The 18,056-nt window shown below is 32.7% G+C and overlaps 1 protein-coding gene across 4 annotated transcripts in view; it reads right to left on the bottom strand.

The window, feature by feature from the left end:
* The window catches only part of LOC129952903 (probable phosphorylase b kinase regulatory subunit beta), a 32,508-nt gene that overhangs the window by 11,180 nt on the left and 3,272 nt on the right, over positions 1–18,056 (bottom strand). For 2 of the 4 annotated variants that reach the window (XM_056065848.1, XM_056065846.1), the window contains exons 6-8: positions 13,992–14,164; positions 13,481–13,856; positions 13,240–13,263 (exon numbers count right to left, since the gene is read on the bottom strand). In XM_056065848.1, the coding sequence (XP_055921823.1) occupies positions 13,240–13,263; positions 13,481–13,856; positions 13,992–14,164 (573 nt within the window). Of the gene's footprint in view, positions 1–2,890; positions 2,906–13,239; positions 13,264–13,480; positions 13,857–13,991; positions 14,165–18,056 lie in introns of all 4 variants that reach the window. The other 2 variants (XM_056065847.1, XM_056065849.1) reach the window with 2 other exon arrangements.

Raw genomic sequence — 18,056 nt, 5'->3', positions numbered from 1 at the left:
TTCAATATTTATACATATAAAACTTTAAAAAAATGTCAATCTGGTAGACGGCCATTGGCCAAGCCATATTAAACTTAAGGTTAAAATTGTAAATTGTAAATCAAAGCTTTTTTTGTTTAAATAAAGTTTTTAAAACTAAAAAAAACTAACTAATTGTGAAATTAAATTCCGCGCAAACAATTTATTCGTTGCAGTGTGGATGATATGTGGAACGCGAATAGAGTTGACAGTTCGTAGCAACCAAACTGCAATTCGTTACTAAAAAATTGTTTATACAAAATTGTCTTGTTTTGCAAATTTTACTATTCTAACAATTGGTTTCTTGCAATTTAAATGAGTTTTTGTTTGAAATTGGCTTTTTGAAATGTGTAAAATCACGTTTGTTCGTCCATTCGTTGTTCGCTCTCATGTGCAAGGCTTTTTAAGGTTATAACATCAAGTTTTTGGAACATTGAAAAAGAAATTATTTTGAAAACGTATATTTCTGAGTTTAGGCACATATGGCTGATTTGAAGTTTGGATTCGGAATCAGCACAAAAAATTAACTTACATAAGGGTATTGCATTCAAGGTTTTTTTAAAACTTCAGATAGTGTCAAATAATGTCATAAGTTATCTTAAGCATCTTGCACATGAGCTACGAACTGCGAACTGTGGATGTTCGCATATTTTGACTTTCCATTCACATGAGCTTTATATCTATTCGCAGACAGCGACGAACTGTCAATTTATAATTACCCTTTTCAACAAACAGAACAAGAGTGGTAAAATTTTGAGGTTAAGTTGAGCGCGAACAATTTATTCGTTGCAGTGTAGATGGTATGTGGAACGCGAATAGAGTTTGACAGTTCGTAGCAAACACACTGCAATTCGTTACTACCAAAATTCTCTTATTAAGTACTATTCACATGAGCACGACCAACGAATGAACGAATATTCGTCGATTTTGACGTTTCTTTCACATGAGAGTTTTTAATTCGTCGAAGCCACAGCCGAACACCATTCACAATCGAAACCAAAATAAGAATGATTTTTAGGTTAAGTACGCGCGATTATTTTATTCGTTGCGAGTGTGGATAATGTGGAACGCGAATAAAGTTTGACAGTTCGATCAACTATAATATTTTTCGCGACGAATAAATTTGTTTTCTTAAATTTATTAATATGTTATATTGAAAAGTAAAAGTATGTATCATAAATCAAATAGAAACTATATTGCTATCGTTTTGTTAAGAATTTGTGTGGAAATACATATGTCTTCAAACGTATATAAACTCACATTTTGTAATTCATTCGTCGTTCGTTGATCGCGCTCATGTGAATACTACTTTATAGAAAACAAAATGCAAATTTGATTATCCTAACATAAGTTTGAATTGGTTTCTTATAATTAAAATGTGTTTTTGTTTGAAATTGACTTTTTGAAATGTATAAAATCACGTTTGTTCGTCCATTCGTTGTTCGCTCTCATGTGCAGGGCTCTTTATCTAATGAGATATTACTAAAACTTACATAGATACTACAATAACTAAAATGTATTAGAAGCTAAGGATTTGTACTTCGCAAAATCATCATAAAATGTATTGTTAAGGGATATGGTGTGTTTCAACTTAGCCTTAAAATCCACATTTTTGGTGGTCTTTAGCATTTAAAAAAACATATTTTAAAAACCTGATAAGATGGAAACATTTTAAGACAAGATTCCATTTCAGGACATTCTAATCTTTTAAAAAAGTATCATTTTGTTTGTGTAACATAGAAAAACACGTAAGTTTTCGACCAGTACCAGTCCTTAAATCCTTTTACAAACTATAACCGTAAACCTATTTCTGTATAGGTACTAAGTCTATAATATGGCTGTTATAGAATTTGCTTGTACTGCTTACACTCAACAGGCCACTCCAAACGTGAGCTCTTAACATTTCGCTTCCGAAGTAAATTTTTAAGAAGCTCAAACTATTTGAAGAATTCAAACTTAATCATGTATAAAATTAAAGGCAAACATGAAATGCTCATTTTCAATTTTTTAATTTGATGCAATGAAATGGATGAATGTAGAAAAGGGTGGCGAGCTTTCCCACAACAAACAGAAACAATTAAGTTCGAACAATGGTGCAATTTAATTGAACATATGTACATTAGTATTCTGGGATGAATTCGTCTAAGGTAATTTCTCATAAATTCTATGTAAGGTATCATATTTGAGAATCACTTTTTTGATCTTGTATGTTCTTCGTATTTTAGACGGAATTAGATCCACCCATAGTCAACCAAGCAGTGATCCTCAACTTTCTTGGCTGGTGATCGATGCTAATCGGTTTAGACTAGTCAGCTCCGATGTGACGGACCGATGTACTTTCAGTACATTTTTGACAGAAACTTGAATACTTAACATCTATCCAGTCTCAAGATACATAACTTTTGATTATCATAAATGTAATAATCACTCATCACCTTAGACGATTCCACCTTAGTAATTTTTCATGACAAGGAATGTTAATAAAATATTTCAAACATTTACCTATTTTATTGATAGATGTAATGTTCAAGAAGTGCCTGATATTTTAACACCTGTAAAACACAAGTCTCAATTTCAATAACACATGTGATCATGCAGTTTCAGAATTTAATTGTAAAAAAAACAACAAACTGTACAAAATTTGTTTAGTATGTTTAATGACTATTGAGCATACTTATTTGTAATATGGTAAAAGTTATACTCAATCAATCAAAAATGTAACTGCTCTCCACTTTTTTTGTTAAGATGCAGTCAAGCTTAACTTATGTTAGTAACAAACAGATTCACACAACAACAAAAGAACTTTATTAAGTCAAAAAATAAAAACAACAATAAACTGAAAAAGGGCAATGCTTGTATTTTTTGTACTTACAATGCCAGGTTTTGCCTGTCAAATAGAAAAACTTAGTAATTACTTGTATTCCATTTAAAGAGTTAATAGTTATTTTATTAATAGTTTGACAGTTTCGTTTTATATGAGTGCAGAACTAGTAAAAAATAAATTTGTAGTCAAAATTAAAAAAGAAAAATTGACTATATTTTTCACTTCTTACGATTGTTTCAAACAAGCTTTCATACCATGAGTTTAAGTTTTTTTGTTTGAATTAAGGAACAAATGTTAATTTTTAAATTACTCCCTCAAACCCCCCAAACTAATTGAAAGAAACTAGGTTTTAAAATAATTCCTGCTTTTTGTTTCTTTTTCTTCATAGAAAACCCGAAATCAAGCTGTTCTTCAAATCTATATTTTGGGGGATTACATCTACATAGTTACAATTCTAAAAGAATTGATTTCTCATTTTTGAAAATTGATCAAATTTCGGTCATGTTTACTTCAAACTCCAACAATTTTTTTTCTCAAAGCAGCATTTTAAAAACGGTATTTTAAAAAACAGTTACCCGGTTTAATTGAGATTCTACATTACTTTTTAACTTTATTGTATCTAAAGAAAGGCCTTGATCAAAAGATTTTTTTTCAATACATACAATGATGGGAAATTATTTAGAAACGATTTTTGAATTTGTTTTATTACAGGTGGCGAGCAAAAAAATATCAGTGTAATAGGCAAGAACCTATAATTTTTCATAAATCAATAACAAAGCCACTTTTTCGCAACTCTACTGTATTTTGGTACTCAGAGTAATTATGTTTACAGGTGCAAGGTAAATTCTCATTGCTTTGTTTAAATGGCGCTTTGGTAGTGTGATTCATTATTTTAGGCGAGGAAAATAATAGCAGTGATTGACATATTTAATTTAAATAATTGTGTTTTGATTTAAATTTTGATTTCAAAAGTAATAAAAAGTCAGTCCTGTTATTCTATTTTATAGTTCTATTAAAGTTGTAATAAAATTATTGTATTTATGAATTTAAAGTGGGTCGAGGAAAGCACTGCATACTGGAGAGGCGGGAAATTATAAAAAATATTGTTTTGGAAGGCAAAACTTATAAAAAGATTCAAGAACTTCTTGGCTGTTCGGCGAAGATGATATGGAACGCCATATCAGGATGGGCTCCTGAAAAATGGCGAAACATTCTCTGGACCGATGAGAGCAAGGTGGTGCTCTATGGTAATAAAGGATCTCGGTTTGTGAGAAGACCCCCGAACATGAAATATAACCCCAGATACACCACAAAAACAATTGAGAAAGGGGGATCCAGTATAATGGTTTTGGGATGCTTCTCATATTATGGAGTTGGCCCAATATACTGGATCAAAAGCATTATGAATCAGCACTCTTACGTGGATACCCTTCAAAACACCATGCCTTCCAGCAGGATAACGACCCAAAGCATACCAGCAGAGCAGCCAGGCAATGGTTCCAAGATAATAGGATTGAGGTCATGGAGTGGCCTGCACATTCTCCTGACCTCAATCTCATCGAGAATCTATGGGCAGATATTAAAAAAGAAGTATTCAAGGCTTTAGTAAAATAAAATACCGTTGAAAAGAACTTTTTGTTCCCTATTTTTATTTTTATTTAATAGAACAAGAAAATCACTGCTTTTATTTTGATCGATTTTTTTAAGGTTTATTTTTTTTTTGGATTACTACTTAAGTAATTAGCAATATTTTAAATTCTATTCTTACTAGAAATTAAATTTTAATGAATCTTAAGGAGTTTTATTAAGAAACATTTCAACACCAAAGCCCTTTTTATGTTTTATGTTTTATTTAAAATACTTTTCCAAGCACTTCAATTTTTTGCTCGCAGCTGTATTTATCTATGTTCTTTGAAATAATTGGCAAAAATATTTCCTTGTTTCATTTTGATGTTCTTTTACTTCATTTTAATATAAACAACATATTTTTACAAATAAAAGAAATTAATCAGAAGAAAATGTGTTTTTAGCTGGAAAAATGATTACAAACTGTCTGTAGTTTGCATTTGTTTATAGCACTTAAATATAATCCAAAGACAATTGACATGATTTTATACTTGGTTAGTCTTGGAAGTCAGGCTTCTTTTCGCAGGATTTTTTGCATGCTTTTTTAATTAATTTTAAGATTTTTGGAAAAGTCCTACGATTTAGATGGCTGGGTCATGAAGGCCATGTGGACGTCAGCGCTCGAGCCCGGAAGGTTTACGAATCCCCTAATTGGAGACAGCGGTAGGAGAGGACCCCAATCGACTTGGCGTGCCAAACTGGAGACAGCTAGCTAGGGACCGAGCTGGCTAAAGACGTATGTTGGCTGAGGCAGAGATCCGTCCCAGACTGTAACGCCACCTTAAGTGAGTAAGATTTAGCTTATGGTTAGTTGGACGTTGCTGTAAGCAGGATGATCTATTTAACGTAGACGACGAAGCCAACAATCCCGTCCTCCCGACTTAGACAAAATAAAGATTGCCATATCTAAGTTGAAGTCTAATAAAGCCGCTGAAGCGGATGGCTTGAATGCCGAGCTCTTTAAAGCAGTTAGAGATAAGTTGGTTAGGAGCATGCACCAACTTATCTGTAAGATATGATCGATTAATGAAACCTCAGTATTGTTTGCCCGAACCTGAAAAAAGGAGACCCTCTAAACTGCACCAGCTAAAGATTAATCAGTCTACTTAGCATCGCCTTCAAAATCTTCTCTGCCGTAATATGTGAACGTGTAAAGCCCATCGTCAACAACCCAATAGGTAATTATCGGTGTGGTTTAGACCAGCAAAAGTCAAATATTCACATTAAGACATATTCTGGAAAAAACCCAAGAACAACAAATCTACACCCACAATCTCTCGATTTCAAGCCCGCATATGACAGCATCAACTGATCTACTAGGACGAGCTGTATAGTTCCATATCTAGTTTTGGCATCCCTGCCAAATTCGTTCGTTTGTGCAGGATGACCATGGAGAATTCACGCTGCTCTATAAAGGTTGGAAACAACTTAACAGAACCTTTCGATGTCAAAAAAGATTTTAGACAAGGTGATGCGATGTCATAAGATTTTTTTAACATCGTGCTTGAAAGAATAGTGCAGACCTCACACGTCAACACCAGCGGCATTATCTTTCAAAAGTCTGTCCAATTACTAGCATATTCTGATGACATTGACACAATCAGAAGAACTCAGCCTGATGTCAGTGGGGCTTTTGTGAGTATTGAGGCAGAGGCGACAAAAATGGGTTTAACGGTTAATGAAGGCAAAACAAAGTGCATGCTGTCGTCAAGAAAGGACATACAACACCGACGTCTTGGTCAAAACGTCACCATCGACAGACGTAACTTTGAGGTAGTCAAGGTTGTCCGCTGTAAACGCAGGAAACAACACCAGCGCTTAGATCAAACGAAGAATAACTCTCGCTAACCGCTGTTGTTTTGGGCTAAGAAAGCAATTGAGTGGTAAAGTCCTCTTTCGAAGAACCAAAGTGCTGCTATATAAAACCCTTATCATCCCCGTCCTACTATACGGTGCAGAAGCATGGACTATGACAAAAGTGGATGAAAGCATCTAGGGTCTTTTCGAGAGAAAAGTTCTTCGTGTGATCTACTCTCCCGTATACATCGAAGGAGAGTGGAGGAGAAGATGGAACGACGAGCTGAACGGGCTGTACAGCGACGTAGACTTAGCCAGGTGAAAGTCCAACGACGAAGATGGAAACCAATGCTCTGGCCCGGAAAGCCTTCGAATCCACAACCACAGGACAACGCAGTAGAGGAAGACCGCGGATCAGGTGGCTCACTCAACTTGGAGCGTGAAACTGGCGACATTTAGCTAGGGACCGAGCTAGATGGAGAAGTTTATTGGGTGAGGCCATAGTTACAACAGGATTGTAGCGAAACCTTAAGGCAGTAAGTAAGTTTGACGTTGCACAATACATTTGCCATCTATATATCTGTTTCCAAAATAAGAATGTTTTTAAAAAAATTTCTTGCAAGATTAAAAACGATGTGTTTAAGATTTTTTTAAGAGCGTGGCTTTTGATAAGCTGTAAATCCTTTTAAACGTCTTTTGAAAATTGCTTATTGGTCGATCCTGTTATTTTAAGGCTGAATTAGAATGATACATCATTCACGAATTGCCTAACTGGTGGAAAAATTATTGATTCTAATCGTCGTTCTATGAGATGATCTTCTATTTGAGTTGTTTTTTATTTGTCTCGTTCCTCTTACTGTTTTAAGGCTTTCTCAGTGTAAGCATGTATAGCATAATATAGCATCTTCTTCAATAGTTCAATAGTACATCTACACAATGGATCATATGCTAAAAGATGAGAAAGTTCTCTGAGTCAGGGCTATCGAGCTTGAACTCGCATGTGAGTATATGAACTTGCACTAGTTAAAATATTAGTTTCTGTGTGGTTAGTCGAGTCAAGAAGGAAAAATGTCTTCTGAAAGCGAAACTGAAAGTGTTATTATAAACAATAATATTTACCATCTTAGAGAATTTCTAGTAAATAAAACTAATTAAGAGAAGTTGAGGTTACCAGTTTTGAAGGCAAGAAAAAGAGATGCTTTTCTTAAAATCATAGAAACATTTAAAAACAAATTTGGCGAGGACATAAGTGAAAACAAAAAATTACTAAAAAAGTGTCAAATATAAAGTCCCGCTTAAAAAGCAAAATAGATTTTAAAATAACTGGACATTAGAAAATAATTCTTAAGGACGACTGGGATAAAAAATAGCTTATTTTGATGTTTGTACATTTTTCATCCGCGTTGCACGTAGCCTGTACATTTATTGCGGTTGACGTACTCCTAGTGGTGATAAAATGGTTTCCTTACAATCGAGGGCACCAATGGCGTAAGAAAACTCATACTCACTGCTCCATAACCTTTGCGCTTCTTCTATTTCCTCAGAAGTGTTTATGAATATGATCCAATCAGTTGCACAGCTTGCAATTTTTGTTGCGACTTGCTGTACCACCCTTGATATCGTTGATTGACTGACACCATTGTCTTCACCAACACCGCTTTGAAATCTAGGATCTCCTACATAACGCAGCAAAATCCTCATTTTTTCTTGATGAGTCAAAGCACCACTGCATGTTTCCAGGGTTGGGCCCAAAAACTCATCTATCAATAATTGCACACCTGTTTCTAAATTTATACAATTTTCGAAAACCTTCACCAATTGGACATCTTTATAAACACGATTTGTATCAAAATTATTCAAAAACTCCTCCATTTTGATAGTTTTTTATCAACTGAGTAAGAGAAAACCCATCCTCAACTATTTATGAGATCGATCTCATGCAATCAAGCGTTTGCTCATCTTCTTGCATGTCAAAACTAGAACTTTCTTGCATAGAGCTTAGAGATAGACCTCAACATTTTGAGTTCGAACTCACAGCTTCAGATCGATATCGGTCTCTGTATTTTGTTTGCATACCACTCAAAGAAAGTTCTCAGAAAAATGAGTAAAGAGCTTGAACTCATTATTTTGCATATGATCCAATGAGCTTATACATTTCAGATATGCAGCTTTGGAACGGATTTTGAATCTCCATGTACAACATGTAAACCAGATTCCAGTTAAACAAATATTTCAAACTTTTAATTAAGGTCAGAAACTTTTTAGGATTGTTCAGCAAAGTTTAACTGTGGATAGATAATGCTCCATTTCATACTCCCAAAAATGAATTGGAATCAGATTTATTTATAACTGGCTTATTTAGCTTATGCCACCAAACGTGACGTCGCTCATCAAGCCAATGGATCAAAATGTCATAAGACTTATACAACTTTTTTACAGAAACAGTCTTTTGGCATGAGTTGTAGCCACAGGGACTCATGTTATTGAAGCTCCAAAGAAATTAATATTCATAGGGGACGCTATTGGCTATTTAAATCCAGCTTGGCTACGTCTTAAAAAGAAAACCAATAGCAAAATGCTAAAGGAGGGGGATATCCCTCTAACTATTTTGAGAGAAAGGATTTGTGCTCAAATTAAATCCCAAAATTAAAGCTAAGACAGCATTCTGGGAAGACCACATACCAAGCCTACTTAAATGCGCGAAAAGGTCGGTTTCAGTAATTTGCAAAACGCATGTCTTATTTATTTGGAAAACTTAATGTACTACTCCTTCGATAGCATGAACAAATTCGCAAAGAAGAACATGCTCGGTTAATAATAGTTCACGTTACACCGAAACTACTGTAAATAACAAAATTAAAGTTGTAAAACTCAAATTCCTTTTTCTTTTTTTTGTCATTAAAAAAAATCAGTGAAAGGAGACCTATAACAGTTACGTTACACTTTCCATTTGTGTTAAATATGGCCAAAATGTCATCGTTTCTAACTATTTTCCGCCCACTTTTATATCTAGGAAAACAAAGTGATTTTTCGACCGAAATCTAGACCTATGTATAATATCTTTTTTAAAAATGATCCGGGGTATGTATTATATTTATGACTTGCGTATAATAAAAATATTATGAAAGGTGAAAAATATAAATTCTTTTCAACCTAAAATCATTTTTCCATAAAACAACAAAAAGACTCCCTTTTTCAGCAGCTTATTAGATGTTACCTCTAAAATTGAAAATATTTTTGGTTTTTTCTCCTATGTTGGTCATGTTGGGATTGTTATATCTTATAATTTTTATTATTGCAGTAATATAAGTTATATGCTTTTATAAGCAACTGTATTCATTTAATATATTCTTACTGTACTTTAAATACAGAAAAGTGATAGATACATATATAATTATTTAATAAATCGACTTAAACGTGTACATATTTAATATGGTAAAAGAAATGTAAACAAAATTAAAAATTAAAGAAAATAATTTAAGATTGCATATTTTAAACTTATGAAATTGTAGATAGATATTATTACAGAGTTCTAAATTACTATAAAGTTTCATGAATAAATGAATAAATTATAAACAAAATGAATTAAGAGTGTTGATATATGTAAGTTCTAGAGGTAAGTTATCATCATTTTATCTTTAAAAAACTGAATTCTAACAATAATAATGTTTGTTTGATTGGGCTTTAATGATCAATATTTTTGATGCAATTAATAAAAAACTAATTCATCTTCTGTTACCCGACGTTTCGCTGGCTATTTTCCAGCTTCTTCAAGGGATTTTTTTTCCCAAATTTATTAGCTGAAGATTTAAAATATACAATGTGTTATGTGAAACACTTCACATAATAAATAACAAAAATAATATGAACCGCAAACAAGACACTCAAAACATATCCGCCGTTTACTGTTCCTTAGTTTCAGACAAAAACAATTCAACAGTTTACATTTAACAGTGACAAGTCTTCAAAGTCGGAAGCACTTTAAATTTTAATTGTTTTAATTGTTTAAATTATTTTTTGTTTTAATGTTTTTGTAATATTTAAATCAATGTAAGTCATACTTGAAAGCTTTACATAATATTCGTATGTATTTAATAAACACTCTTATCATTTATGTGAATAAAGACATCCCCTGAAGAAGACGGCAATCACCGTCGAAACGTTGGGAAAAATCAGATGAAAATTGTTTTCATTTAATCATCAAAAAGATCAACAAAGCCGATGAGAATCACCACTTAATTGTTCTCAAATCAAACAGATTTAAAATATATGTTACAATGTGTGGAACTATTTCTATTGTTATTTTCTTACTTTTGAGTTATATTAAATCATGACCTTATGATCCAACACCCAAACACATCTAACAATAATAGTTTTTGTATGATGAAAAAACAGGGGCCCTACTATCTAACTCGATTCTACAATGAAATTGCTCGAATTCGAAAAATTGTTATGTATCTATTTGACTACTTTTGAACCAACGGAAATTGAATAGTTCTAGTAGTGCCAACTATATTTTTATGAACCTTCGAATAAACGAGGAACTACGTAACTCGAAAGTAGAAAAACCAGGCAAAATCGAAAATAATCACACTATATCAAATGTGTTTGCGAGCCAAGTTTTTTTTGAGTTCCATCTACCACCCCAATTACACCGGGAATTCGTGATTTTTGCCGAAAATAGCGTTTTTTTACTTTCGTTGCTTTTCCTCATTCATTTCATTCATTCATGACATGACTCTTTCGATTGGGGTCAAAATTTCGGCAAGTATTTTTGACATTGTTTGCTGTGCAATTCCTTTTCACCACCGATTTGGATTTAGTAACCTCATGTTGCCAAAGAATTTAATGCTGCTGATAATAACTTAATGATAATCGGAACAGCATCTTGTCTTCTGAGAGTAGTCATGTCGGATAATATGGTGTTAAGTAAGAACATAAATTCGTCTTTAGAAAGACGATAGCTCTTAACAAAACTAAAACAAAAGTATATATTTTGCATTAAGAATGCGTTCAAATATTCTATCGTATATAACGGGCAATTTTTTAAAAGCTATAGGAAAGTTTTCCAAAAGAAACACATAAAATTCAGAAAAATGCATGAAATCATTGTTTGAATCGATAGTAAGGTCCATATAATTTAATGTTTGAAGATTATTTCATGTAAATGTTGACCACCATAAACCGCACCAAACTATTTTTCTGGATGCATTGCAATGCTTTTGGCTGATATTCACCCCAAAACCGACAATTCTGCTTATTTACGAACCCATTGAACCAAACATTTTTCGACAAAAAAGTGGATCTTCGGCCAACTTTCCAAGAGCCTATTCACCAAAAATTGTATGTTGCAGTAGGTAGTTCAGCTTCAATTCTTGCACCAGCTTTATTTGGAAAGGCTTCACACCTACATCCTTCCTCAAATTTGTACACGTTGTTCACACTCTACGTAAGCGTGTTGGTGGTTTAATGTCCAAAAATGTAGATTTGGTGAGAAATTTAGTCACAATAGCTCGAATAGACGCTTATTTAGGAATTTTCTCTAACTCTTCTATTATTGGCTCGTACCGATCTTCTTTCCTTGCAAAGTAAACCAAATTTTAAAACTGTCAAACAACTCGTTCGAAAGTACAATTTTTGAAAACAAGTTGGTATACCCAGGGGTGGAATCGGCTTAGGTGATTGTTGATAAATGACGATCAAAATGATCGAATTTGATCTACATAAGGTGATAGTCAAATTGATAAATAAAAAGTTATCACAAAAAAATGTGATAGTCGTTTTCAAACAAATTTGTTTATTCCGAATAGAGCTACCAGACGCTTACACAAACGACTGGAAAATTTTCTTTGTTTCTTAAAAAACACATTCCTGTGACCTACAAAGCTTACGACATTCGAAAAAAAGCAAGAAAAGTAAGAATTTTATTAAAAATCAGCAAATTTGAATCTTTTATTTAGATATTTTATAAGAATCAATTTAAAATTTCACCAAGGCAACAACGAATTTTGACAATTTGAATCTGAAATTTTTCAATCGAATTGAATTGAGTTTAATCATCTTACACAGATGGAATAGAAATGATAGTCAATTTGACTATCAAAAAATTGATAGTCAACAATCACCTTAGCCGATTCCACTCCAGCATGCGATTCTACTTTCATACGTAGTACGATTTGAAAGTAGAATCGGAAATGAGTTTCGAATAGAATCAAAAGTAGAATCGAGTTACAAAGTAGGGCACCTGTTTTTCTAAATTGGTAGACTTCACTTAAACGTTACCAAAAGTTGACAATTTGAAATGTTTTACTGATCTGACATGTTATCAGATAAATACTACCTAAGTCTGCCATTTAAAAGTCTTCAATCACACATGTTTTTAAACTTTCAACATCCAAAAAGCATATAATTCTATAAATTTAGAATTATTTCTTTGAAGTATTTGTATTTTCCTAACCGCTGGTGAAGTTTAGAAAATATCTTTTTTTGGGCACTTTTATAGCTAACGAGTGGTTAGCATTAGCTTAGTTGAGAGATTTATGACTATAAACCTTGTCTACAATAATAAATACCTTATGTATAATATATACTTTTATGCTATTTTAATCATGCAAACAATGTACATTTTAAGAAATTGCCTTTCAAAGTAAGGAGAAACTTTGAAAACTATTTGTAAGGACATTTTAAAACCCTAATAAATATTTTGTGATAATCATTAAATGAGAATTAAGACAACTAAAGAAAGCCATGTTTTAAACAATAAAAATGATTTTTAGCTACATTCAAATCACTATAAGTATAAAATAGTAAAATGCCGAAACTAAAATGCAAAATGTGCTTGTGCGTACAAGTGAAAATATTATTGTTCAAAAAAATATTCTAAAGGAAGTCAACAGTGAAAATAAAATAGAATTGAAAGAAAATTAAAAAAAAAAAAACAGTGAACAATTTAGAATAGACGTTTTAACACTTACGTTATGGCCATCATCAGCTTTTCCCTGGAGATAGTGTAGAGTGTGGAAAGAAAAGGATAAGAGGATGACAAAATTTTGAAATTGAATTTTGGATTATCGAATTAAAAAGCCAATTTTTTTTTCAAGAAATCCCTAATAAATATTTTTGTTTTTTACATCTGAGTAGAATCACGAGGATTTTGTTGTATGTGATGATTGAATATGATTATAAATATATTTAGGTACAATTAAATATTCTTACTTGAAAGGCTGAGTAGCGTCCACCTCGACGTGGTCTATTGTAACTTGGCAAATAACGACGGATTGGATCTAGTTCATTAATGTGCAATAGACCGCCTGTTAGGAGTTGAGCTATAATGAATAGAGATTGTCCCCAAAGAAATAACGACTGAGATGGAGCTCGGAGATAAGATCCTTCTCCATCTGGAGCATAAAACATGGTAACAAATGGATCGCCGTGTTCGTCTGTGTGCATGCAACGTCGTAGATCATTTTGATATTCCTCAATTTGTTCAGGATTGTTTTTAAAAACTCCATCGATGATCATGACAATAAAAAATAGCGGCCATTCGCATTCGTAGCCTTCAAAATCTTTTATTTCTCCATTATGATAGTATCTAAAAAAATATAATAACAAGATTAATTTGGTTTTAAAATTAATATGAGAAGTGCCAGCAAAAATGGTGAGTTTCAATTCTTTTTGTATATATTTTTGAAAGAAAAACAATGGACATATCCATGCTCGTATTTACCTTCGTGATTTGTCTTCAATTTTACTTAGATATCCATCTCGGCTAAAACGTTTGAAACCTTTCTTGCAGCGTAATCTTTTGATGACATTCATTTTAGTTTGGTCAACGAGGCTTTCTTCGTGCGAACCAAAAGCAGGAAAGGACAGAGTCAACAGAAGAGACGAATCTACTCCCTGAAATACATTTTATTTTTTATTAAACAAGATTTACATTTTATGCTTATGACTTCAAAATATTGGTCATAGAAAGTCCTATTTTCTGAGTATAAATCAAAGTAATATAAATGAGGATTTGTTTAATTGTCTTAATAAATTAAAAAAATCGAATTAGTGAATCGAACGAATTTACCAATTTTAATAATTTATTTTTTGAATTTGTATTCGCTACGAATAGCAGAATAATTATCTAAAATTACCTAACTGAATAATATAAAGCTGTGAACAGCTAATTAGAATTTGTATATACTTTGAAAACAGTTTCTTCGCTTAGTAAATAATAAATATTATTAAATTATTTTTTTTTATTGGAATTATTTTAGGATATACTCTACGACAAAACTGCAAATAACAACACGTTTTCAAGAAGGCAATATTTTCATTTAAGATCTGAACTTGCCTATTACCATTCAAAAAATGGTGATATATCCGTCCCTTAATTTTGTGTGTGTGATTCCAGCGGCATGTTTGGGGTCTTTTAGTTGCTGGAATGCCTACGTATTTTTCAGCGTCGATATACAACGCCGGTTTCTAATTAGTTGTCTACAGCTGTACTTAATTAATAAAAGTACAAAAATCATGTATCTTAATGACGTTTTACGGGTTGAGAAGCACCAAGTCAGACCATAACAACGAGGGGCTTTTTCTGTGCAATCTCTTGTAATTTTATGAAAACTTCGATTTACAAAAATTTACTAGTACCATGTATATGTTAACATTTAAACAAAGAGTAAGCGTTCGGAAAACAGGGGAGAATTTAAGAGGAGATGCCGGGCACATTGGCCTAAGTTCGGAATATCAAAATGGAGGAAAAAACGGGGTTGGTCAAAGCATTCCACATTCTGGATGTGCAGTTTAAGAAAGAATCTCTATGCTTGAACAGCACACCCAAAATTTAACTTAAGGGTTAACTGGTGAGCATTCCTGGAAGTGCTACTCTTACGGTTGAATTGTTTAAGGGGTGGAATGCAACTGGCTTAATCGATGTAAATGTAAAAATACTGAGTCCTGAAAGTTGACAAGTTTCCTGGTTGCAATTGCTTTAACAATCCAAATTAAATTCTAAGCGGTTCGTGATTCCCTATTTGGCTGTTAAAATGGCAGAAAAGCGATCATTTATGAATATAAGAAAGAGAGTCGGAGACAAAATGGAGACCTGGTGGACACCAGCATGTATAAATTGCAGGTTCAAAAGCATCCATCAATACTTGTATTGAACGGATAGAATGGTAGTTTCTAATCTAACTAAGAAGAGATTCATCAATACCAAAAGCACACTTTTTCGATAATAAAGCTTGGTGCCCAGCTTCATCAAATGCTTTTAAAATATCAAGTGCAATAATCTTACTATCTCCAAAGCGATGTAGAGATTTGTTCCACTGTTCTTAAGTATTTCTAAAGGATTTTGCGGTCTCGAATTGAAATTTCTTTTTTATTTTTTTTAGTATTCTCTCTTTAAACATGGAAAAAACCATAGAACGGATTATTTTTGGATTATATTTTTGCAAAGTACAAATCTTTATCTGTAGTTTAACAAAATTTTAGTACTTCACTTATTTCTCGTCTTTTTAAAAAGCTTTGAAAAATCTTTAAAGTTATGTTTACATGAAGCTTTTGGTGATGATTCCGAATCCGAACCCTGATTTAAACTACATACAGTGGTGGACAAGAATTTAGCACACTTGTTAAAGAAAATAAAAACCATTTAATTTTCAATTTGTTTTCTTATATTGAAATTAGTTATATTTTATTTACATTACATATACATAGCACTATGTTTTCATAGTACTTCATCAAATATGTTTAACATCTGTAAGAAGAAAAAAGTATGGAATGATGAAACATCAATTTTTCGCCTGGACACGAATTTAGCCCATTCAACAGTTTCTTGATAAAATTTTACTTAACGTTATCAATTCTAAGTTTTTCTTAGTATTTGGTAGAGAACCCTTTATTTGGCAGTATAGAAGCAATTCTTCGTGGCAAACTTTCAACCAAAGCCTAACATCGTGACTTTGGAATTGAATACCAAGCATTTTTGATGTCCTGTCACAATTGTGTTAAATTTGTTGTTTTTTTTTTGCTCAATGTGATGTTCAACATCATTCCACAAATTTGCGATCGGGTGATTGTGCTGGCCACTTCAAAACGTCGATTTTATTCACCTCTAAGGCACACTTCACTAACTTTGAAGTGTGTTTAGGGTCGTAGTCGTGCATGAAGCACCATATATAGGGTATCATAATATGATCCAACAGGATATTTCTGTTTACGTTCTGGTTCATTTTGGTGTCAATTTTTACTATGGGGCCAACGCCGGCCTTGCCATGAAAAAGCAGCCCACACCATAGCGTTGCCTCCACCGTGTTTCACTGTTTTATGGTGTACCTTGGATCATATTCCCTGTTTTTTGGACGCCATACATATTTTTTCCCATCAGAACCGAACCGGCAGAATTTGGATTCATCTCTGTAAAAACCGTTTTTCCAAAAACTAATTGGTTTGTCTAGGTGAGCTTTGGTAAACTGTAACATATATTTCAGTTTTTTTTTTGATACAAGCGGCTTTCTCTGAGCAACGCACCCACGTAGATTGTTTTCATTTAATCGGCGTCTTATGGTCATTGAGGAAACATTTACTCCATAGTTCGTTGAAAGTTTGCTTCGAGCACTGGAGGTCTTAAACGGGTCCTTGGTTGATAACTTATAAATAATTCTATCTTAATTTGTAGTTGTCTTTCTGGCCTGGGGTTTTGTAAAACTTTTTCAAACACTCCAAACTTTTTGAAATGACGAAGGGTATTATAAACCAGCTTCCTGGAGCATTCTAACAACTTAGAAATGTCTTTTACCGTCCGCCCTTTTGACTTAATTTTCAAGATCAGAATTCTTTTTCCTTTTGAGCACCATTTTCTTTTTGCCATGACTAATTTATTTTTTAATATAGATCATTAAAGGAATATTTAGTTACCTAAAAAATTAGTATTTTCTTTTTAAAAAAAACACAAACATTAAAAATGCAGCTAAAAACAACGCAAATCACAAACAATCTTCATTTTTCGCTAAACGGTACATATTTTACTTTTCAATAATTTACACATTTGTATTACCATATAAGGTAGTCATAGTAACATAATAAAATAGCAAGTAATAAAGAATTAAATAGCTCTGGTACCCGGGTATGAATAATAAAAGTTAAAGCAAAAATAGGTGCTTGGTTTAAGATACAGCAATATTTGCAAAATAAGTATGTTTGAGCTAACTGACTTTAAGTCTTAAGACGTAGGAGGCACTCAACAAACTCTTTTGAATATATCCGAATTCAATACCGTTATTTGTTCCCAAGATAGTTAAGTAAGATGTTTAGCAAGTACACAATAAAATGCACTGATTAAAGTCACAAAGGTTAGGCTTTTAAAAATGGAACACTTGCAATTGTTTTTATAATACTTTGCAAGTACAAAGAGATTTGTTAAAGCTCGCCGAATGGATTAACTACATGAAGGAGAATAAAAATTGCTTTAGCCTGCTAGCGTTGGTTCACTGCAAAAGGAAATTTAACCTGCCCAAGCAGGGGCGGCTCCAGCAGGTAGGCTGGTAGGGTAAATTTTCAAAAATATATATGGCAAAACAAAATTCCAATTTTCATTCATTCCTTAAAAATGTTAAGTTACCAAATTTCAAGTTTACTTATTATTGTTTGAAGTATATGTTTAGTAAAAATGTTGCTAATAATGAAAACAAATTAATGAGTTTTACGTATATGTTTTTGCTTTTCTCAATATAATAAATACTACCGTAGATTACATTTTATAAATGCAGAAAATAGAAGAAAATATACATAAACAATA

Source organism: Eupeodes corollae, chromosome 3, assembly GCF_945859685.1.
Source record: "Eupeodes corollae chromosome 3, idEupCoro1.1, whole genome shotgun sequence".
In the NCBI taxonomy this organism is placed as follows: domain Eukaryota; kingdom Metazoa; phylum Arthropoda; class Insecta; order Diptera; family Syrphidae; genus Eupeodes; species Eupeodes corollae.
The sequence above is the reverse complement of the archived record's forward strand: the minus strand, read 5'-3'. Positions and strand labels throughout refer to the sequence as shown.